Raw genomic sequence first — 25,180 nt, forward strand, 5'->3', positions numbered from 1 at the left:
AAATATAGGTCAGCTAAAGGAGCTTCTCTTATATTAGCATTATATAGATTAGCTTTCCTTAAAACACCATTTGGGGAAATGCTGATCAAGAGTGATCGAAGTGCTCTATTATTTTACTAGTGGAAATTACCTACATAAATTGAATGTTTTATTTCTCTAAAAGGGTGTTCTGTGTTTTTTACACTTGAATAGTTTTTTAAATGGAAAACGGAAGGAAAATCTGTTTCCAAAATTAAATAGTATATGCTTAAAAAAAAAACACACCTTAAACATTAAAAAACAAAATGAAAACTTGTGATGAATGAGCTAGTCAAACTAAACAAAATGGATGAAAAACATAACCCGTAGAATTTAAAGGTCTCTTTACTTAAATAGTCTGTTCTACATTCCTTGAACAACTGCTATGTAAGCACTTCTTTCTGCAAAGAATTATCTCCCTCTGACCTCCTATCCCCCAAATTAAACGAAGTGGTAACATAATTTCTTCAATGTTCAATTGGCTAAAGAACCAGCATTAACAGATATTCATTCTTGCCTGGTACTTTCTTGTTTTCAGGTAGAGTGAAAGGAAGAAGGCTTCAAAGCAACAACAACAACAACAAAAAACAGAAGAAATTGGCAATAGTGTAATAGAGGAGAAAGATTAAGTCATTTTCACTTCATTATTCTTTACCTAATGTTCTTTTCTTCATATGATTTCATTTCTTCTTAAATGTTTCCATTATTTACTCTATGCACATTTATTCAATGGAAATGCATAAAGGGTGATGGGGAATGGAGAACAAAATAGGATATAGTGGCTTCTGGAAATTAAGAGGTATCATTAGCTATGAGAGATATATTTAATATGGAGACCAAAATGAAACCAAATGTTCTAGAGCCCCTTGAAAATAAAGCAAAATCTGTAAGTATTTCAGGTTTGTACAGACAGTAACATAAAAGACGGTGTATTAAACACAAACTTAGATTGAATTCCAATCCACTCTTTGATACTTGTAAGACATAATTATTGTTCATAACCAAGAAACCTTTAAATATCTAAATCTGTGTTTATTAATTTGTAAAACTGGAATTTTAACACTTGCCCTACTTCCCTCATAAGAATGTTGTGATATTTAAGTAAGATAACATATAAACAATATATTTCAAGATACATTTATTATTTATCAATTATGAAAAAGTGTTTAAATTTTTATTCAAAATTTACTATAATCATATTTGATTTCTACTTTATGGGATAATTTACAGTCTATTATTAAATAACTAGACTATTTTAAGGCTTTTAAATATAGAAAAAAAATGAAATGTTTAAACATATTTTAAACAATTGCCATTTCTTTTCTTTAATTTAAATTTTCTTACAATGTCTTTCATTGTTTATTTTCAAACTAAATTAATATATGAAGACCAACTGTTTCCCAGTAATATTTACTTTTTTCCAACTAACTATTTAATTATTTTTATATTTACATAGCTGAATTATTTTTTAATGACAGAAAATATTGCCCTTAATGACACACATAAAATGTTTAATAATGTAAAGACTTTTTTGGTGATGAAGCAATTGTCATTTAAATAGCCAATATTTTAGTTCTTATTAGAAAACTCTCTTCTTGAACATAAGGAAAAATTGTAAGAAAATGTACCAAAGTCTAGTATTTCTCTGGATGGAAAATCACTAGCAAGAACTTATTTTATATATTTGTCTGTTTAAGATTTACGTTAATGTAATTAATTTATAATTAATTATATAAACTACAGTGCCAAGTAATTTTTTTCGTTTTTTAATTAAAATTATTGGGGTGACGTTGGTTAGTAAAATTATATAGGTTTCAAATGTACATTTCTATAATATATTATCTATATATTGCATTGTGTGTTCACTACCCAGAGTCAGTTCTCCTTCCATCACCATATATTTGGCCTCCTTTTCCCTCTTCCACCACCATCGGGGGGGACCCTTTCTCTCTGGTGACCATTAAACTGTTGTCTATGAGTTTTTGTTTCTTTCTTTGTCTTGTCCATTTGCTGCCTTCCATTTTATAAGTAAATTTTACATATTTATTCAAAAGTCATTTCTTCATTAAAGTTCAATATCTGTACATAAAATTTTTTTTCTGAATCAAAAGTTGTATACTACACCATTGTTACCAATTTATATATATACTATATGTCAGCTATTTTCGCTAAGCTATTTAACTCTAAACTCTTGGATAATCTTTTGTTTTAATTATATGTGGACTGATGATAGTTGTTTGACTGTCTGAACACCAACACACCTGCTAATACTAAATGAAAATATTATACTATAGATAATAAATTGACTCTTTTTTTATGAAGATAATTTTTGTTAGCCTTTAATTTTAGCTTTGTGGTACTAGTCACTCAGTTTCTATATTGCCATGCATGTTTAGAGTATATCAAACTTCCTCTTTCAAATTTTCACTATGGAAAATAACTGAGATACAAACACCAAAATTTAATTTACCATTAGGAATTAATTTTGATCCTAAAATATGTCTCCAATTTGCTAAGGAATAACAAGTCAATGGTTAAGATTAGTTTAAAGAAATGCTAACAATCAGTCAATAAACTATTTATTGAATGTCCCACTGAATGTCTGGTATATATACAGCAGGCATTGGAAACCAAAAGATTTTTACCTTTAAAACCAAACTAAGGACTCTGTTTTTAAATCCCTAGGGCATGTGATATGAATTATACCCATTAGGAACTTATAAGACAGTTGGAAAACTTCCAATGAGCTTGCTTCACAATTTTATAAATTTAAAAAATATTTTCTTATTAGGCTATAGAAATCATAGGCATTATCATCGTCATAACACAATATTCATCACAATTCTCCCACTAGGAAATCTGATTGGTCCTACTAGATTGGAACTGAATTCTTCCTCCCAACTTATGATACAGTATTTTATGATCCTCTACTTAAATAAAATTAGGGGAAAAGCACTATAGCACCATTCACTCTAGAATTCAAGTGCTTTTATTTCATCAACCCCCCCAACTCCCCCACCACCAAAAAAATCTCATTTTCAGATGATGTTACATTTTTTTAAAAAAAGAACACATTGCTTAATTCCTGATATGATCCATGTTATTGTACCATTATAATGTCATTGATATTAACACTTTCTGGGAACATGGCAGTGATATTTACATGACAAACATGTCCCCCTGCCTCACAGAATTTCTGGTGAGTGGTTAATAGAACATTAAAATAAACACTAAGAAAGGGAGATGTCCATACATATTTACCTTAACATGTACTCCAACTGGGATTTGTGTAAAAAATATGTTAATAGCAAATTATAATAAAGTAACATATTGAATACATGTGTATCTCATAAGTACATACACTCACACTAAACATGGAAAGGACTCTATGGAGAGAAACTACTTTTTTATAGATTTATTTACTCATTTCCACATATATTTTTCAACTCCTCAACCTGTCCAAGGCCCCAAGGATACAAAAGAAATTAAGGTAAGAGTTCTGCCTTCAAAAGCCCTGGGTGAGGTACTGGTATATTATAAAACATGTATATAAATAACTAAAATATAAGTAAGAAACTGTATTCACCAAACACATTTTGCTACATCCAGCATTAATGCAAGGTAATTGGTTAGGCTTACAGTGTCATGAAGTAAATAAATTTGAGAATATGTACACAAATGCATATATTTGAAGATATACATTTGGGAATATGTATCTCCATGTATTTAACTTTTTGCTTTAAAATTTTCAATTCTAAAAAAAAAAATTCAATTCTCAACAATTAACAATGGTTTCATGAAAAAAAAATACCATTGAGCTAAGTTTGGAAAATGAATAGAACTTGGAAATTATTGAAAATCTATTTTGGAAAATCAATTGATAAAGAGAAAAAAGCCCCACAAAAGACGGAACAACAGCACGAAGGCCTATCAGAAATAAAAAAATAATTAATGAAACAAGTCCATGAAACGTGGTGGAGAATGTAGAAATGAACAACTTACCAGAGAATCTTGATTTTGGCTGCTGTCAGCTAACCTAAAATATCATTGAAGGTCTATTGTTAATAACATTTATAAAAATCATAATAGCTAACATTTATTTGTTGTCTGTTTTGTACCAGACATGATGCTATGGATTTTACAAACTTCATCGCATTTAATTCTCACACCTATAGGTTAGGTACTACGTTCAATAACCCATTCTATAGAGTGGTAACTAATCTTAATCAGTTTCCTGATCCATTTATTTTAGTGATTAAAAGAAATATGATATTTTTAAGGGCACGACATAAATATACATGAATCAGTAGCTAAAAGTAGCAAAATGATGAAGATATTAAAGGGCTTAGGAGGAATTTGAAAAAGCACAATATTCTTATATAGCATAAGAAAGGTGAATAAGAATTTTAATATAAATAAAGAAAATTAACAATAATTTACATTTTAGTGATTTCTCCATAAAAACACTATGCAAATTGTAGGCACCTTGAAGCTAGGTGTTATAAAAAAGTCTAGGTATTGCCTACCAGATACCAAGTGATTACATACGTCAAATATGAAGAGAATTTATAGGATGCCCAGAGAAAGGTGAGACAATCAGCTCATCAATCATTGAAATTAGGGAGAAGTAGCATCCATTCCATTGGGATTAGGAGGTTTAAGATACACCAGAAATTGAAGCAGAAAAAGTATGTATTATTTCAACGAAGAATTATTTGCAGAAGAATTTCAAATATTGTTTGCTTTGTTGGTCAAACAGGGGGCTATTATGAAGCATTCCTTACATATATTGCCTTTCTAACCAAGAATAATAATAACGCAAATATACTGAAAAAAGTGTAGGATTTTAGAACAAACAGATAATGATGGAACAAAAGGTTTTGAGGCCAACAGAAGAAATGTGAAGAAGAAAATATATTCTTCATAGACATTCAGAATATGCCAGAACCGACAAATTTAGGGGGAAATCCATGTACAAAAGTATTAAAGAGAGGACAGTATGAAGGCAAATCATCTCAAATGAAATGAAAATGAGTCCAAAAAGTAGACACGATGAATGAGATAGTTATCACATATTCAGATTGCCTCTACTTTTCAAAGTATCAGAAAGCTGCCTTCAATTAAAAATAGGTAAGCCTCAGAAGTTATTAGAGAAGAAATGGCATACAGAAAGCAAAATATAATATGCAACATTTCATTTACCTAGATAGTTATGTCCATAACTTACAGCTCTATTAAAGAAAGGATGAGGAATGTGGAAAGAAAATACACTGACATTGAGTGTGAACTGTGCACTGAACACTGCTTAGGATACCTTCACATATGTTATTACTAGAATTCACAATAAGTACAGTATCAGAGTAGCTACCAGTATTCCATTTTACAGATAAGAAAACTGAGTCTCAGAAAAAAAGAAGAAAAAAAACAAATAATTTGCTTGTGATCACAGAGCTAATAGTTGGTAAAGTAAAATGTCAAATATAAGTTCTTTACAGTACATAACACTGTTTGAGAACAAAGGTTGAACTACTATGTAAATTCAATAGAAGGGACCGTATCTATTATCATCATTGTATCTCAAATGTATAAAAAGTGTCTAGTATATGAGAGGGACTCAATAGATATGTGCTGGAAAATGGTGAATGAACGTCTCATAGAACATGCTCCCTATGAGAAGGAAAAAACTACAAAATGAGAGGAAAAAAATAAAACAAGTTCCTGATAGAAGAAAGGAACACGCAAATCAATTTAAGATGCTATAATTTAGTAAATGTATTTTACACAAATACCAATATGCAAAGTTCTGTGAAGAATTTGCAATAAGTGAAAGACTGTTATATATGACAATGGCTGGTATATCCCTTTGTAGAATCAAAATAGATTAACAATATACTATAAGGTAAAGTTGATAGAATAAACATTATAAAATGGAAAGGTGTATGAATTCAAAATTCAGAGAATGAGGAGTTAGAATTGGACTAGAGATGGATGACAATGTTCTTGAATGATATAAGACAAAAATAGGACTTCATATTGGGAAAGCTTTGGATAGCCAAGGAGTAAGTCATCATTAAACATTCTCCTAATGAGGGTACATGTAAAATCTGTAGGAGGTGGATATGTAAACACATTAAAAAAGATTCTTAAATTACACACCAGATGAAAACGAGTTTTCGTTCCATGAGGCTATAAACTATGAGGTATACCTCATCTACCAGATAGCAGAAAAAGGCAACCTAATTCCAATGTTTCATTTTACACTGACTGCAATTAAACAAAAGATTCGATAACATATTACTGACATGTTTAATGAAACTGGAATAAAAGTATCTTTTTTAGATCTCTGATTTTTTCTTCCCCCATCTATCTTTGAAAATAATGGTGCTCAATACTCTCGGTGGCCTAGCCCTTTCCAAAGGAGAGTTATAAATCAGTTTGATTCACTGCTTAGAGTTATACTAGAATTAGCATTCAAATGATTAAGTTGGAGACTTGGAAAACTACAGCAAGCAACTACAGCTTTTCATTTCTGTTAAGAAGGACAGTATACCATTGGAAACATTGTGGCTTAAAAAAAAAATGAACATGGGCTTTGGAGACTCACAAGCCTAGGATCAAATCCTGGTTATGTAGTTTACTAGCTATGTTAAAGTTTAGAAAGTAATTCATCTTTTATGAGTTTGTTTCCCTAATAAGGTAGAAAAATTGTAGGTATTGCAAGGATTCAGTGAAGTAACAATTGCATAATGCCTAACCAAAAGCTGTGTATTTTTTTTTCTAGTGTTATCAATAGCTTTATAATCATTAGGGATGAAATCATTTTAGATAAGAGATTTTTAGTTTTAACAATTTTCACTATTTTCCAACCTAGTAAATGCTAATTACTATGTAATATATGCTAAGTACTTAACCTAATTTAAATAATTTAACATGCTTCCTCAAATACATAACATGCCTTCTTGATTATTTTTATCATTGTCAATTTAGCAGTAGTTAAAATAAGGATGGTGGTTAATAAATGTTTAATAACTGAATAAGCAATACATTAACCAATCGTTTTGATCTTCTCTTAGTGAGAGACACAATAGAAAAGTCACTAGCCTTGGAATAAAAGGACCTAGATTTGAATTCTGGCTCAGCTATGACTGTTCACCTGGGGGCAGATGACCTTACCTTTCCAAGCCTGAATTTACTTGGCCATAAAACTGGGAAAGCAATAAATTATTATATATTGCTGTTAAGGTATATCATTTATATACAGTAGGAGCTCAGTGAATGTTAGTTGAATCTGAATCATGATTATGAACTTAAATCATTCTACTGTGCATTTGGCAAATATGCAGAATTAGAGTAAGCTTTCGTATTTCCCAAGTTTATTGACTATGAATAAAATCACAATATAGACAGAAAGTTCTGCACATACAGACTGCCTCTGAATTACACTGCCTTCAGAATAACAGATGTCGTAAATATACCATGAAGGTATAGTTAATCCTGAATAATTACTTGCTACCCCATCTGGAATACACAGTTGGCTATTTTTTTTTTAAAAAAAAGAAAGTCTAGCCCTCTTATGGATTATTCCAATGTTGTCACCAGTTACCGCTTCTTCCATTCTAAACTCTGTCACAAATATTAATCTTCACCCTCTGACTCCTCTACTGCCATCACATTGTACTTTCTAATCCCTCTTCTTTAAATTTCTCTCTGTCTCCTCATTTCTTCTTCTGTCCTCGATGTTGCATGTGACCACCCAGTTTCACTGATTTCTTACTTCTGGTAAGTGAATCAGGTCACCATCAGTCTGCTGAGCGTAAAGTGTATGGTTCTGCTGCTAGTGAGTGCTTTAGGTCGGCACCCTGATAACTAAAACCTCTTTTGGTGTGTTTCTACCTGCAGATTGGGAGTAATTTCATTTGCTTATTAGGCTCAACAACAACAAATACAAGTTGTCCATTAAACAGAATCTTTAAAATATAAAACGTCAAGAGTTTAGCTAAATTACTCTACTCCACTGCTGCTTTGGCCTCCATTCTGTGTGTCCAAAAGGCCTGCAGGGCCTTGAACGTCTGACACTAGCATCTCCTTTCAGCCCAAGCTGTAGATAACAGCCTGAAGAATCACAAGCAAATTTAAGTTCCTCAGATCACCTCCCCGGCAGTCTCTGTGAGTAACATTCTCTCCTGCCTCCCCCGCTGTGTCTTCCCTTTGTACATCCCTTAGATATAACCCTCCTCTTTTTGGTTTGAATTGACTGATCCAGCCTTGGCCAGGGAATCCTAAAGCACTCCACCCATGGACCTTAGTAAAAGCATATGGCCTAGGTCCTGTACTGTTTCTGCCTGCATCTTGCATTGACCTCCCCATGTGACCCCCGGAGGCGTGCCTGTACCTCCTCCAGGACCTGTGCATAATAAACTTTTCCATTTAAATTCCTTCCGTGGTCTTTTGTTGAACCAGGGCTCACCATCTGATACCTCAGGGTACTACCTCACAAATGTTATTTTAACAAAATCACGATGAAAATATATGGTCAACAAATACTGTAAAATGGGTTCACAAATAATTAGTACAGTGATTTTAAATCGGGGAAAACATACCTTTATCAATAAGTAAACAGTGCTACCAAATATCAGATTGAGATTAGGAAAAGAAAAGCAGCATAAAACCATTAGCTAATATAAATTCAGTGCTTACTATATGGTGGATACTACGTTAGCCTTTTATAAACATTATCTCATATAATCCATGTAGTTTTGCTCTGAAGGTACTAAATGACGGCCTGGCATTTTGTTCAAGTCACATAGCCATTAAGTAGAGAAGTAGGAACTCACTCTCATCACTCCCATTCTGAATACCACAAAGCATGATGGGTTTTTCAATGCAACTAAGCGATTACATTAAAAGATAAAAATCTGCACAAAAGCAAAAACAACTCTTCATATCTATTATTTCATATTAATGATGTAAGAGTAAAAAACTGATCAATGACATGCACGAGAAGACAAGTGAGCAATTACCCAAAGAGTTATATATGATTTCCTTCTTGTGAACATATTCTAAAACATTGGTCCCTGACCCCATTTCAGGCCAAGGTACAGAGCTACTATCTATCCTTAAAAATAAACATAAATGGACTAGTACTTTGGGAGGCAGACATATTCCTGAGGGTAAAATACAATCTTTGAAGTTCAATTTGTACAATGTACATCTCTTCATCATGGGAAGGATGTAGGTCTAGAATTATTCCAATTATTTAATGAATTTTGTAAACTGACATTTATTCCTTTTTATTGTAATTCTTCTGTATAGTACAATTTGTGGGCTTAATTTTATGTCATCTCAGTGATCTAAAATTATAGGTAACTTTATTATAAGTCACTTACATAGCATAACATAATTTTATCTCTTCCTTCCTCCCTTTCACCTTCAATTCCTACATTCAACATTCAGGTTTTGAGCACTAATAACGTGTAAAGCAATTTGTTAAGTGGTAGAGATGCCATTATCTATTCAGCTGGATACCAATTTGTAAATAGGTTACTCGCAAATTACCAGGACACCAATTTGTAAATAGGTTACTCGCAAATCAAATATATCTAAGTGTGTTCTTCTATATGAAATAGTATATCTACAAGATTAGGGAAACTTTATGATCCCTTTGATTTATTCACTTAATATCCCGATACAATAGCATGCGATGTTATTGGAGAGATTATATAAACAATATTCTCTCGTCTTCTGATTATAGTTCTTATGTTCAAAGTATCTCCTAAATCCTTTCAACAGCTCTAAATTTAATTTAGTTCCATGAGAGAAAAGGGGTTTCTGAAGACAACAGAACACATGTCTCTCATGGCCATTTCAATCATCCAAAACCTTTCCTTTACAGCAGTAGCTATAGCTTTAACGAAACCCTGTTTGGTAGCATGAGCATGAACACTGGACCTGTGTCTAAACTACTGAGTGAAATTCAGTAACAATTTAGTTATGGACTGGAAAGGGTTATAAACGTCTTCCTTAAATTGAACAAATTACCAGCTATCCACAAAGTATAACATACTGGCTACTGTTCAAAAGAGCAACACTTAATGCTGGCGCACTGCCAAATTCTTCCTTTCTTATATTCCTCTTTTCCTAGAGAAAGTGATTAAAAGACCAATTCTCATGCCAGCTGGATGCTTAAGAGCATCAAAGGTGCCATCTCAGGATCCAGAACTCGATATGGCTTAGAAACCACTATGTTAATAGATAACTTCCTCAACATTGTAAATCAAAGCCATGTGACCACATTAAAATTCTATCAGCTAGTATCAGGACCCTGTGGTTTATCAAGTACTGTTGACCTACCTCTGGAAGATGCTTGGAATGATACAAAAGTTCTGCTCTGGTTTGAGGTGTGTAGCTACCTTTCACAATTGAGAGCTATTCATCTATAGCAAACAGTCCATTCTCTCTACCTTTGAACCTTTATTGATTGTATTTAATTGAAACCTTAGGAGAAAGGAAGAGGAGGCTCCATGAGTGGATGTAGAAACAGAAAAATATGTTAGGTCACAACAGACATTTTGTTATTTTGCAGTTCCTGTTATCTGCTAATTATAAATGCAAATTGCAAAAGCTTTCCTATACAATTAAAAATCTTGAATCTTCTTAAAAGTATACCTATATCTCAAAATCTTAGAAGTATACCACTGCATTTCAAACTTTTTCTTCTGAAATCCACAGTAAGAAATACATCTAAAGTCTTGACACAGCACACGCACATACACACACACACACACAAACACACACACAACACACACAAAATAAAACTTTAATCAAACAATACTTTGCTTACTGTTACTATGCATAATGCCTTTTACTCTATTTTAATACATTTTATTTTAAAAATACCTTTAATAGCCAGACATTTTCTTCAAGACCCCCCAGGAGGTTGTATCCTACAATTTAAAGACACTGAATGATTCCAATGTATCTTAACCCACTAGGACGTCTGCAGGAATTAGGTAAGGCAGAGGTTATTGATATATAAATTCTATTTAAAGTACTTAATCACAATAAGCATGCAGATCTAACACAGTATTAATGATATTACAATTATTAAAACCTGAAACAATTAATAAATTAAAGAACAAATGTACATATTCTTTCAGATATCTTTCTATGGATTCAAAGTAAAGTAACAGTGGATATTAGCCTGGAATATATGAGTATACTTATATATATGCATATATGTATGAGACCTGACAATTAAGCTCGCAAATTCATCCTAGAAAAGGTGCTAAATGCCTCACTGCTAAATATCACTAGGGTCACCTTCGAAGTACTCCCCTTGGGAAGCTATGCACTGACGCCAGTGCCTAGTCCACCCTTCAAAGCAATTTTGGAACTCTTTTTCTGGAATGGCCATCAGAGTTGTCATCATATTACACTGGATGTCCTGAAAGTCATGAAAATGTCTTCCTTTCAATATTTCCTTTATCATCAGGTATAGCAAGAAGTCATTGGGGGCCAGATTAGGTGAGTAGGGAGGGTGTTCCAATACAGTTATTTGTTTACTGGCTCAAACTCCCTCAAAGTGGCTCAAACTGGCTCAAAACTCCCTCATGGACAGTGCCATGTGAGCTGGTGCATGGTTGCAATGCAAGAGCCATGAATTGTTGGCAAAAAGTTCAGGTCGTCTAACTTTTTCATGCAGCCTTTTCAGCACTTCCAAATAGTAAACTTGGTTAACTGTTTGTCCAGTTGGTACAAATTCATAATGAATAATCCCTGATATCAAAAAATGTTAGCAACACTGTTGCAATAAGTTCAAGTTCGCAAATTCAATTTTCAGACCTTCCTTTATTGGAGTCAGACACCTACACAAGTATCTTTCAGGAAGTATTTTGAACAAGTCAGGGGGAAGGTCGCCACATTATCTAATATTCAGTTAAGAGCGAAAATAGATTGAAAAAACAAACAAACAAAAAAACTTCAATGAAAAAAGATATGAAGACACCCCAGTGAAGATATGAAGATTCCCTTAGCTCTTCTATGTAAACATGATGTCCATACTGTCTTAATTTATGCTATTTTGAACAGGATATAGTAGAAAAGTTATCTGAGTTCTAATAAATATTCAAGTGGCTTGAGAAACTAATTTCAACAGTGGTCAAATTCTGGAATCATGGGCATTGTTATGGTCATATACTTCATAAGAAACTGAAAACTTTGATTAGCTCCTCAAGTACTAAGCTACATTTTTTTAAAAAAAGGTCTTTAATTCCTACTGATTTAAAAAGGTAATACTGTAAGAATTAACTCAGCATTTTGATCACATATGCACAGGGAGAGTTTAGCCCTAGTTCTCTTATGCTCAGTCCAAAAAATAAAAAGATACACTATTATTGAATCTTACCAATATATATCCACCAACATCCTTATTTTTTAAATTTAATTTAATATTTATAAATTTGTTTTATTATTCTCACATAATCTATGTGTGGAAAAAAAACCCCAAATATCTATCTTCTTTGTTTGTAATGAGCCACAATATTGCCATGGTGTAACTCTACCGCATGTCTCCTTAAACAACTATTATATCCCGTGCTAGCAATCAATATTTTTGGTGGCATAGACAAAGTAGACACTTAATCAAACATAATTAAAATCACTGGAACTATTCCTTTTCATTTTGTATTAATCAGGGTTCTAGCAGGAGAACTGAAAGCATTCTGGATATTTAAAACAGAGGGAACTTAAGGGAGGAAATTGATTACAAGGGGGATGGGAAAACTGAGAAGCCAGATAGGTGACAGTAAGACATCCCAGCAGTTTTAACAGCAAGAAACCATTACTGTTCCTAGGATGAAAGAATGAATGGATGAGGTGGTAAACAGAAGCCCGAAGGCCCGTTATCAGGTAGAAGATGCAAGATGGAAGAGTGAGGTTCCAGTGAGAGATGGAGACACTGCTGGACGTTGCCCAAAGCAATGAAGGAGGGAGAAACACTCTGGCCTCTCACTCACTGTGTCCTCCATTCTCCCCAAACTATCTATCACCGGCCAACCACAGCCTGCAGACAGCTTGGAGTGACTGACTGGGAAACACAGCTGAGGGATTAGCTCCATCATCTATCTCCAATAGCATAGAGTAGCAGAAGGATGAAAGTTCCATATAGTCAATCAACCCAGAAATGTCACATATAGGATGTGAACACTTCTCTAAACTCTTCAGAAATCAGGTATTGCTGAATTAATTTATTTTATGGAGCTGTTTAATTGCAAAGCCAATCTATTTCAAATAAGTACTTCATTAACATGCTTGTGTTCAAAGATGTATATAACTGCATGGACTTATCAATTCTTCTGAATGAAAAACATGGGGCAAAAATACATTTATGTATACATTTTAAAAATACTGTCTTGTTTTTTTAATATACTATATGATTGCATATTAATATACCAACCAATATGTCATTCCAATAGAACAGCTCTGAAAATCACTACAAGTACTATTGTAGCATTTTATTCCATATTCTGGAATACGTGTTTCCAAATTGACTCAGTATGACAATCTACTAACATTTTTTTTAAGAAGGAAAAAATTAAGAATTTTAAATATATTTGTTCGATATTATTTAATAAGCATATAGATTTTTAAATAATGCCTTTAACATTCTAAATTGAAAATACCTATATAGTTGAACAGTGCATTTGGAATATGTGATGCATCAATGTGTAGGAATAACTCAACAGACTATGTGAAACTCCAATGATATTCCAAAAGTATAGCATAATTGATTTCTATCGCTGTGGGTAATTCTGAAGACACATATCATTTACTTTCTTGTATCCAATAGCATGCATTTCAAACAAAACCTAATTAATGTAATCTAATCAAAAGGCAAATATATTAGACAAACAGGCTGAGAAGCAATAAATACTTGTCATATCCACTTACAAATGCACTTGCAAAAGTTTTGTTTCTTCCAGTGAACTATGCTCTACTTCCTATGATATAAGCAAAAGTTTTCCTCCTTACTGAAAAATCATATTAGAATCTCATATGACTCCCATTCAAATCTACTGCATTAAAATGACAGAGTTCAACTTTGCTAAGCTAAAAGGAGATATCACATTTAAGAAAAGAATCTCTCTTCCTTTCTTTGATTAAAGCAAGCAAGCAGAGAACAGACTATTTTGAATTTACATCAGGAAAATGGCTTAAAATGTACAAAGTTATAGAAAAGAGCTGAAGTAGGAACAGAGTGAAAGAGTTAGTTTAAAAATGATATGTGTTTTAAAACATGTGCACATACTAGGAGGATGTAAATGGGATGTTCCTTGTATTATTTCCAAAGAATATTAAACATTTTGGACATGTTAATATAACTGTGTTTGTTCATAAGGTAATAATAAAACAATTTACTCATTATTACAGTAACTGCAAAACTATATTTAAAAAGTTGTCTGAAATGTATGTATTGATCTGGAGCAGAGTTTTGTTCCCCTTCGTTTTCCTGATCTAGAAATACTAGGTCTTGAAGTCTGATCATGTGATGGTTCCAGCATCTCCCGTTCTTTGCTACGTCACCCCATGGAACACTGACTCAGATCTTCCATGCTACAGAACGCAAAATGAAGACTGGAGAAGAAATTAATTTCTCCATATGCAGATTAACAAGTTTCGTTAAGCATAAAATACTAATACATATTAAATGTAGTTGCAATCAAATTCCATATGTAATGAATTAATGAACATATTAGGTTGTGTTTGTAGCAAATTACAAGGTACTCTAGACATCCATGCATTTTTTTAAATCCAAAGTTTAAGTAAGGGAGATACCAAATGTTACTTTATTGAATAGATGCATCATTAAATACTTTATCAAGAAGGTCCAAATAGCTCAAGTGAATCCTTCAGAGATTTATCAGTGAATAACATTATTAGAAGCAAGGGATATTTTGACATTTAATATATTGCTTCACTAACCTAAAAGGCAAAGTTACAATGATAAGAAGGTTGAAACTATTAAATGAAATTTCATTAGAAGTCCCCTAAGCTGAACAGAGAAGATGATTTACAAAATGATATAGTCAGTAGATCACAGAATGAATTTCCCTTTTGTATTATAACACCACTTAAAGAAAGTTTTGTTTTTCTTGGTTCTTTCCTCTAAAACAGACATTGTGACACTTAGGAGATAAAAATGGATCATTTGACCTTTAAACTTCTGTGTCATTAATGTAACCACAAGCAACAGTCACTGGCTTACATGTTTGCACTTTCAGGCCTTTAGCACTTAAAGTTATTTGATAACTGTTATGTCACTATTTGCTTTTTATTAGACACATTTTGAGGGATGTTACATTAAAAATTGAATACATTGTGTAAAACTTAATAAATGATATATTGTAACTCCGTAAAGTGTTCTTTTGAGCACTAGATTTCTGTACTTTGATGGGAGTGTGCATGTTTGAGGGTATATTTTGTTTGGTTTTCTAATGAGTTACAGGATAACATCAAATGCAATTCTAAGTATCCAAAGCAAAAACATAAAATATAACTCTGTGACATTACATTTGATGAAAACCATGTCACCTGACTTACACACACTCAATTAAGTCTTTAAGCTCTGTCTCTACTGCTCTATGAACAGAGTAAATACCAGTTGCAGGAGAGGAGCAAAGAGAATTAACAGAATTTTTTGTAAATATATATGTTAAAATAGTTTAAAACCTATAGACAAGTAAGAAAGTAAAAAAATGGGATACTCTCTAGAGAATTCTAGAATTACTACAAGCAAATCACTTTGGGTAAAAAGTATTGCAGATCAGATTTCTGTTGCATATGAAAAAATGATTGTTTATTAAAAAAAAAATAAACACTGTATTTGGTTAGAAATACCATTTAGAAGCGATAGAGGTTATAGTCTCTTTAAAAAGTTTAAAAGTCTAAAGTTCCCTAAAACAAGATATTATAAAACTCAGGATAAAGAAAAAAAAAAAAAAGAGAGAGAGACACAGTGCATACAAGTAAACAAGGCTGCACCAAACCAACAATACTGGAAAGATATTGTCCCCACTAGTTAAAGAAGCTTCGGTATTGGAAGCAATGAGTGAACTAAACATCGGTCTCCTAGAAACAAAACATGGGTTCAGGTATTTTAATTAGCCATACTGTTTATTAGATTGTCCATTAGAAACAAAATGCCAAGATATGTCATCAAAAGACAAGCAGTCTATCAAACCCTTTAGGATGACAATATTAATGATCATTACAAATAAGCAATATGCTGTTACAAATTGCAGCTCCCATGACACATGTTTGCAGCCTCTGAAAATAGTGTTTCATCCTTACCACTATTGTTCAAACTTCTAAAACACACTTAACATAAAGAACACAAATATGGGTTTAATTTATATCCTCTATGTGTCAAAGAGTTCATCACTTTTTACCAACAATGAAAAGAAAGGTATTTTACTAAGTTACAACAATGTGTTACTTTTGTATACACCTAGTGGCATTTGGGTTTACAGCAAAAATAACAAGATATGTTATAAAAGCATTTTATTAGAGTATATTAGATGGTATAGTAGCTTTTCACACAAACTCGGACTCATAAGCATGTTTCAGAAGGTTGAAGTCATATACCACACCCAGATCCCAGATCATTACATTTAAATTATGTTGCATGATCCAAACAGAAACATATCACTCTCTTTCACCTTAGGCACATCATGCATACTGACTTTGTACAATCCACACTTATTAGCCAACTACCACCCAGTGGAGAGAAAGAAGATCTCTCAGGGAGATTTGAGGTGTACGTCAGGTGGGGGTGTCAGGGGGAGAAGGAAGGGCGATGGGAAATGAAGGAATAAGGGTGTTTAGCCTTGTTTAGGTCTAAGCACTGCTGATCATCAATTTATATTTTCACAGGACAGAAAATGTTTGCAGAAGCTCACTCTACAGTGTCCCTTAGGGCTAACACCAGGCTATGGATGTTCATTAATGACAAAATATTTCTGTGCTCAAGCTTAGGAGAAAGAAGAGAAGAAGGGAGAGTGAGAAACAAGTCAAACTGAAGATGGAAGAAGGGAAGAGGGGGTAGAGAAAACAGAGAGAGGGAAGAAAAGGAGGGAGGGAAGGAGGGGGAGAGAGAGAGACCCTGTGTACACACGTGTGAGTACCTGTGTGGATCAGTGAAGAAGTGTGTGCCTTTTAAACAGTAAAAGAGAATCTGGATGTGAAAGTGCTTGTTAGAGCATGGAAGTGCCAGTGTGTGTGAGGATGTGAAATAGGGAGTATGTGAGGAGTGTGTTGAAGAAAAAGATGTGTGAGGGTGGAAAAAAAAAAGGTACTGGAAGGGGTTAGAGAGAAGAGGCATGTGCGTATGACAGCAATGGAAAAGGAGATGGGAAATGTTGAGTCAAAAAAAGGGGTAACAAGATCACAAAACAGAGACAGTAATGAGGAAGAAAAATGGGGAGTAGGTAAGGGTGAAGAGTGGAGGAAAGTGGGTTAAATAAGAGGATCAGAAATTAGAGTGGTGGAGATAAAAGTGAGAAAATAGAAAAGGGGAGAAATAATAAAAAACAACAGAAAAGGGAAGGAATGGACAAAAAAGAGAGTAAGAAAGGAATGGAAAAAAAAACAGGTAAAGAGGAAGAGCAAGGAGAAAAGGGAGAAAGCAGTTAAGAGGAAAGAAAGAAAGCTGAAGAGGGAGAAATTGAGCCTAAGTGTCCAAGTGAGAGGGAAATAAATGGGAGCAGGGAACCAGCAGTTTGGAAAAGTCGCTTAGGCGAGAGTAAAACAGAAACAAACCTGATAAACTTGTCAGACTCTCCAAGAGTAACCCACGATAGTAAAACAGAGACCTTGTTGAGTTTCAGAGTGGCACCTGCCCCTCTTAAGCCGCCCACTTCACTCATCCCAGGGCGACCTGGCGTTCAGGCAAAGTGCTTTAGCATCAGGAGTCCAGCCTGCTACCTGCCCCAGCGTAAAGGGACCGGGGCTGGGGCAGAATCAGCACCTGCCTGTCGTGAGATGTGGTCTTTTGATAGTAATCGGCATCAGCATTATTACTCGGCTTAAAAAGAAGGCAAAAGGGGTGGAAAGAGAGACAGAAAGATAGACTGAGACAAGTACGAAAAGCACGCCGTTCTTCCTACCTAAGCACCGCCGTGTCCCCTTTTCTGACCATCATGTTGTCCACAGCCGCCCAGGGGAAGTCCACACTCTGTCCAGCCGGGAGGCAGGAGGGTAGTAGGCAGCACAGGCTGAGGAGCACCGCCGCCAGCCACTGGTTCGAGCAACAAGCACCCTGCACCAACAGCATCATGTCCATCCCTGCTAGGGCTGCTCACTCTCCAGAAGCTTTCAGCTCGCACTCCCCCACCCCCTGGTGCTGGCGAGTCTTCCCGGGAACCAGGCGGCGCGCCACAGGATTTTTTTTCTCTTTTTTTTTTTTTTTTTTTGGTGGGTGGGTGGGTTTCTTTTCTTTCTTTCGCCCCCCCTCTAGTTGTTGGGTGCTGTTTCTCTGTCTTTTTTTTTTTCCTTTTTTCTTTCTTTTCTTTTCTTTTTTTTTTTCCTTTTTTTTTTTCCTCCCCTCCTCCTCCTCTTCGCTCTCCCTCCCTCCCTCCCCTCCCACCCCCTGGCACCACACTACACCTCCTCTCGGTTGCTTTTGGCCGAGTCCGGAGTGTGTCTAATTCTCGGGCGGCTCGCACACCATCTAGCGAGGAGGCGAGCGCGCCGGCGAATGAGGGAGGAGGCGCGGCGGCGGCGGAGGCAGGGCGAGCGGCAGCGGCGGCGGCTTTGCAATCGCAGCAGCAGGAGTAGAAGCAGCGCGGGGCGCAGCGGCGGCCGGCGGCCCCCGGGCTCGCGCGCGTTGCCAAGCGGCCGTTTCCTTAGCAACCCCGCCCGGGGACTGGAGGAGCAGCAAGGAGGGGGAGAAATGAAGGGAGGAAAAACGAAAGAAAATAAAGAACACGAGAAAAGAATGTATCAGGAGGAGGTGTAGCACAATGATGCAAACTGAGGGGAAACGAGAGCTGCGTCGTAGACAGAACGCTGCCCTCCCTGTCACAGGCACTCGAGTGATGCTTTGCTAGAAAAGTCTCCGTGTCGGGCTAAGGTGAAGAGAGCAGAGGGGCGCTTTGCTTTCCCTCGCCCGTGCGTTTTACCTCTTGAGGCACCGTAACTTTAAAGTCCAAGTTGTGCTCGGCGCCATCATGATGCTGAGGACTGTCCGGTTTTGTTTCTTTATTTTATTTTATTATTATTTATTATTATTATTGTTATTATTTTCCGTTCTCGTCTGGGTGACCACGCTACCGTTAACCAGCGGCCAACTAGTTCACTCTTTACCTCTTTTCGGAAATAGGTAGGGACCGAGACCGGGGCTGCGTTTTAAGCGGATTGAGGGGCGTGCGTGAAAGGCCTTGCAGGAAACCATCTGGAGTGTCTAGTGGGTCGTTCAATATGGTTTGGAGGGTGCCCCCTTTCCCCCGCGCGTGTTGACACTGAGAGAGAGAGAGGAGAGAGAGAGAGAGAGAGAGAGAGAGAGAGAGAGAGAGAGAGAGAGAGAGAGAGTGTGTGTGTGTGTGTGTGTGTGTGTGTGTGTGTGTGTGATGCGCGTGCACGAGTCGTGCGCGCGGGCTCGTGTGCGCGCTGCACGCAGGCGCGCTGGGAGGGACCAGGAGGGTTGAGCCGGGATGCAGAGTCGGGAAGAGACTGCAATCAAGTGTTTTAATTGTATACAGCCAGGCAGTCCTGTTATGTAAGAGGCTAGTTTAACCCGTTGGAGCCTATCGGGCGGAATGATCGGCGCATCCGTATGCAGGCAGGGTCGAGTGATCGGGTTTAATGAGTCACGGTTATATATACGACATATACACAGCCTCCAAACCAGGTTGGAAGGCTGGACCCGACTTCTTAGTCTGCGGCGCAGAACCGCTATCCCGCTTCCCGCGCCACAGCCTGGTAGCCGCTGCCCCGCGTTGCGAGCGGCTGTCCCGGCCCACGCGGAGTAGGGTGCTGGGGCTTGGGCCGCACCCTGCATTTTCCGCTTATTCTCTTCTTGAACTCATTTCCAGATTCAAGAACCGTTAGCTATTCCGGGCCATTTGCAAATCAATGCGAGAACCTAGGCTGCAGTCTAGCAGTTACGCCAATCAATCTCGTTCAGTGAGGAGTTTGGGGAGCGGAGCGGGGAAGTGAAGGGGAGAAACAAGTACAGTAATTTAAATATGCTCACTGCCCCCCACTCATTCTTGCCTCCCTCCACCCCATTCCGCCTTAAGCAGTCTTTAAAGGTTCCCTCGCCTTGACCCCAGTCCTTATTCCCTTGGCGGAAATAAACACAGCCAAACCTCGCACATCCCTAACTCCTTTCCCGTAATGCTAGCAGGTTCCTTTGGCAAAGCGCGCAGCAGCAATAATCTCTGCAGGGGTCAGCATCCGGCTGCCTCCCCAGACTGAGCTCTTTACGAGGCAGGCAGGGAGTCGTTTTGCTTGGCGGTCGCGGTGCTCAGAGTGATTTTTATCGCTGTGCATGAGGATATGTGGGGAAAGGGAAGGGTTCCCATCACCTGTGACCACCAGATTGACTGATCGAGGAGCCCTTAACCAGCATCACCTCCCTGCTAAACTGACACTCCAAGCTCAGCAATTAACGGATGTTTGCAGAAGGAGTTACTGATGTTATTAGTATTCACGACTAACTCTCAAACCCGGCTGGGAAATTGAGAGTGCAATAGTATTCAACCGCATTTTGAAACATCAATAAAATGTTAGTCATTTGCGGATGAATGAAAACATTTTCTTTACCGTCTGGCGTGCTACGAAAATAATTGTCAAATGACAGACTCCTGCTAATATTGATGCCAAATACCTAGATAACACTGTCATCTCGTTAACTGTGTTTTTTTTTTTTTCTTTCTTGCGTGGTACACTGATGGATAAAGCTTAAAATTATCTGGGGCAAGCAGGGGATTAGAAAAATCGACATGCCATGTACATGGGCAAACTGTGCAGTATCATTTAGAATTTGCTCTAGAAATGATCTAGGTCCCATTGAAGAGAGGCAGAAGGCACAGCTTCTGGCATTTTGACTCAGTTTAGTGCTATTTTATGCAGGATGGGGTGCCAGCGTTTTCTAGTACAAGCTATGAAAAGCATCCTTTTGTAACTGCTGTTTCCCAGAGATCTGGCATCTTCAGGGGGCGGGGGATGGAGAAGAGGGATTTCTGTGACCGGGGATGGAGCTATGCAGCAGATTTAATATGTACAACAACCTTTCAGGCTTGTAAAAGGAATCTGGAACCGCTTATATTTAAAGGCAAAGAGTTTATTTTCGTTTTTTCTAGGTGTGTGTGTTGTTGTTTTTTTATCTCAACTTCCATTCACTGATCACAAAGCACTTAACTCTCACAAAACCCATCCAAAGGAAGCAATAACTAAACCTAGTTTATAGATACCTGGACTATTGGAGATAGTATTTACATATACATGGGCAGCCCCTATTACTATGCATTTCATTCTTTTGCTATCCTTCTGACTGGGGAGGAAAATGATTTTAAAGGCTTTTATGACTTTCTTTTCTCCTCAACTTTTCGGAGGGCATATATCTGAGAGGATTTTACAGGGTTCCCACTATTCCCTTTTGAAGTCCTAGTTTTCTTCCCAGCAGAGGCTTACGTACGTCCTAGCAAGCAATCTTGCTTGACTCTCTCGGGGAGGGGGGGGGTAACCAGAAAACAAACAACAAAATGAAACAAAAGGAAGCCTCCCAGCTCAGATAGCATATAGTTCCTTAGTAAAATTTGTTTTAAAGTATCAAGAATAGTTAACAGCATTGTTTGAGCTTTTTAGGTGGTGAGGGTTGCAGTGGGTGTAATGGAAAACTCCCTTGGTCAGAGTTTTTTAGAAACTGACACTGGACTGAATTACTACTTTCTTTTGAGCCCTGGGCCTTTATTTTGTTTTCAAGCCCGACTTCTAATATTTGAACGAATGTGATAACCAGTATGGAGTTAGTTTGGAAGGACAAAGCTAGAACCTGATTGTGATAACTGATTATGCCCTTTATGTAGATGGGTTTACACCCCTGATTTTCATGCCCTATGACCTCAGGGGTGTTGGAAAGGTAATAAAGCTTTAGAAGCTTCCTTATTTTAATAAGCTTGAGTTTTATTCCACAGTGTAAATGAGATTATCAGGGAAACATTAAAACATCAATTAACATTTCTTTTCTGATACTGAATAAACCCAGATACATCTTTCATGCTGTTACTGTCTAGGCGTGGGAAATTTTAGGCAAAACAGGACCCAAGACCTAATGGAAAGAGCTAATGAAAATACTGTTAATTCCTGAAAGAGTTGGTCTGGGACCCCTTATAAACAGGCCCTAACTTGGGCAGTAATTGATTCTCTATTTGAATTCAGCTGGTTGAAGCTTATAGCACCTTATCAACTTAAACTGACCTGTAGTGGTGACTTGCCGATTACTGTGAGACTTACAAGTTCAGGAAATTTGTTAGGGGGGTGTGGGAAAATCTTCCTTTATAGGAAGGTTTCTCAACCTAGGCACATTTAACATTTGGGGACAGGTAATTCTTTATTTTGGGGACTGCCTTGTGCATTGGAACATGTTTAGCAGCGCCTCAGGCCTCTACTTACCAAATGGCAATAGCACCAGTAGATGCCAATAGCTGTGATAACCAAAATTTCTCCAGACATTGTTAAATTGTCCTCTGCATTAGGGGAGGGAGGGCAAAAATCACTCCAGGTTGAGAAACACTCCATTATAAATTACACTCCTAAACTATATATCATCTTGTGCTTTTTAAATAAAATAAGAAAGCAAATTTGTAGTCAGAAATATTTTATTTAAATTCCATAACTACAAAAGTAGATCTTCCTGCTCATCAATTAAATTTCTACATTTCTCTGCTATGTGATTTTTTTTAAATGGCTGCCCATAAATATCTTTCTATGATATCTCTGTGGGAACTCCTTTATTTAAGCCATAGTTCAAGTGCTAGTCCTCATTTTCAATAGAAATTCTCATTTTGTGGTTGTTTAAATAAAACTGTAAGTAGATGGTAAGCTTCTTTTTGGCAAGAACTAATTTAAATCTTTGTATTCTTTATATAGTGAACAGATACAGGGTATGCATTCAGGAAATGGCTATTGAATAAAGCATGAACATATAGCTATCATTATAATATATGTACAGAGTATTACTATGTTTCCCTGAAAATAAGAACAGGTCTTATATTAATTTTTGCTCCAAAAGGCACTTTAGGGCTTATGTTCAGAGGATATCATCCTGAAAAATCATGCTAGGGCTTATTTTCCAGTTAGGTCTTATTTTCGGGGAAACACAGTGTCACTCTAAACATCCTCTGAGCTCTGCCTCTTCATCTCTCCCCTGGTAGCCCCTGATCTTTTATGTGTCTCCATAATTTTTCTTTTCCCACAATGCCGAATGGTTCAATCATGCAGTATACGGTCATTTCGGATTGACTTCTTTTAATTAGTAACGTGCATTTAAGTTTCTGTCATGCCTTTTCCTGGCTTGATTGCTCATTTCTTTTTAGCACTGAATTATATTCCATTGTCTCGATATACCAGTTTATTCATTCACCTACTAAGAGACATTGTGGTTGTTTCTAAGTGTTGGCAATTATGAATAGAGTTGGTATAAACATCCAAAGTTGGTATAAACTTATGTGGACATAAGTTTTCAACTCCTTTGGCTAAATACCAAGGAGTGTGATGCTGGATAATACGCTAAGAGTATGTTTTCTTTTGTAAGAAACTGCCAAACTGTCTTCCAAAGCAGCTACCATTTTGCATTTCCATCAGCAATGTATGAGAAGTCTTGTTGTTCTACCTCTTCACCAGCATTTGGAGTTGTCAGTGTTCTGGATTTTGGCCATTCTAATAGGTGTATAGTATTTTGTTTTCATCTACATTTCCCCGATGACGTATGATGTGGAACATCTTTTCATATGCATATTTTCACCTTCATCTGTACGTCTTCTTTGATAAGGTATCTGTTAAGATCTGTTAACCAATGTCTGTTGGTGTCTATTCAACACCAACAAAAATCCCCAATTTGGGGTGCAGTAAAGAAGGAAACTTGATTCGGTGCAAACAGTTCAATTGTGATACAGCACAGCTAGAGATCAGCATAGCTGTGGAACAGCTCAATAGTGTTACAGCTCAATTATGAGACAGCATGGCTATGGAACAGCATGGCTGTGAGGCAGCCATGGGGCGAGGCAGGCCTGGGGCTAGGCTGCCCTCAGGGAAGTCCTCCCTCTGGCGAGTTGCCTCTCCAGCTAGACAGCTGTGCTCTGCTCCTCCAGTCTGGTCTGGTCTGGTCTGCTCTGCTCTGCCCTCTTCCAGTTCACGCCTCCTGACTGCTCTGATCTGCTCTGCTCCACTCCTGTCTAGTCCACTGAGACATCTTCAGTGTTTCAGCCCCAGCCAGGAAGACAGTCTTCAGTCTTTGGTGGAAAGGTGAAGCACACTCTCTGACTTATATAGAGAAAAGTAAGAAGCCCCTGGCCCTTGATTGGTCCATTTTCATGCAAATGAGGATTCTAAATCCTCACAGTTTGATACAAAAAAGCACTGTCCTGATTGGTCAGAATAGAGTCACTCTGATTGGTTAGTGAAGATGCTGATGTGGGATTTAGCTGTACAGCTCCAACTGGATGAAAGAAGTCTCAGTCCTATTGGTTGAAATACAATTCCAGAAACTCCTTTATAAGGTCTGGCTCACCAGGTAGGAACATAGTGCAGGCAGGCAATGAAGTGTAGGAGTCAGGCAGCTTAGTGCAGGCTTCTCCCTGAAGTGCAGCTTGTGTGAGAGGCTTAGCCAGCGTATCTGGGACATTATTAGTCAATAGTTCTTCATATAAGTTTTCAGTCCCACCCTCTTTATCCTTTGTTTCTGAGACTCCAGTGGTGTAAATGTAAGGTCTTTTGTTATAGTGCCACAAGTCCCTAAGGATCTGTTTTTTGTTTTTTGTTTTCTAGTCTATTTTATTTTCCCTCTGTTGTTCAGACACTGAAATTTTTATTCTATCTTTGAGTTTACTGATTCCCTAGTGTCTTCTCCACTCTGCTGTTGAGCACATTCTCTGAGTTTTTATCT

At 36.8% G+C, this 25,180-nt stretch overlaps 1 protein-coding gene and 1 long non-coding RNA gene across 3 annotated transcripts in view; one reads left to right on the forward strand and one right to left on the reverse strand.

The window, feature by feature from the left end:
• The window catches only part of NEGR1 (neuronal growth regulator 1), an 840,333-nt gene extending 821,318 nt beyond the window's left edge, over nucleotides 1–19,015 (reverse strand). Inside the window, exon 1 of one of the 2 annotated variants that reach the window (XM_074334947.2) lies at nucleotides 18,180–19,015. In XM_074334947.2, the coding sequence (XP_074191048.1) occupies nucleotides 18,180–18,355 (176 nt within the window). In that variant the 5' untranslated portion in view covers nucleotides 18,356–19,015. The remainder of the gene's footprint in view (nucleotides 1–18,179) is intronic. The other variant, XM_074334948.2, reaches the window with a different exon arrangement.
• Nucleotides 19,016–19,255: 240 nt separating this feature from the next.
• The window catches only part of LOC141572116 (uncharacterized), a 347,085-nt gene continuing 341,160 nt past the window's right edge, over nucleotides 19,256–25,180 (forward strand). The window contains exon 1 of the long non-coding RNA XR_012497281.2: nucleotides 19,256–19,393. This is a non-coding gene — a long non-coding RNA (uncharacterized LOC141572116). The remainder of the gene's footprint in view (nucleotides 19,394–25,180) is intronic.

Source organism: Rhinolophus sinicus, chromosome 14 (genome assembly GCF_057876585.1).
Source record: "Rhinolophus sinicus isolate RSI-liver-muscle chromosome 14, RSI-T2T, whole genome shotgun sequence".
Lineage (NCBI taxonomy): Eukaryota > Metazoa > Chordata > Mammalia > Chiroptera > Rhinolophidae > Rhinolophus > Rhinolophus sinicus.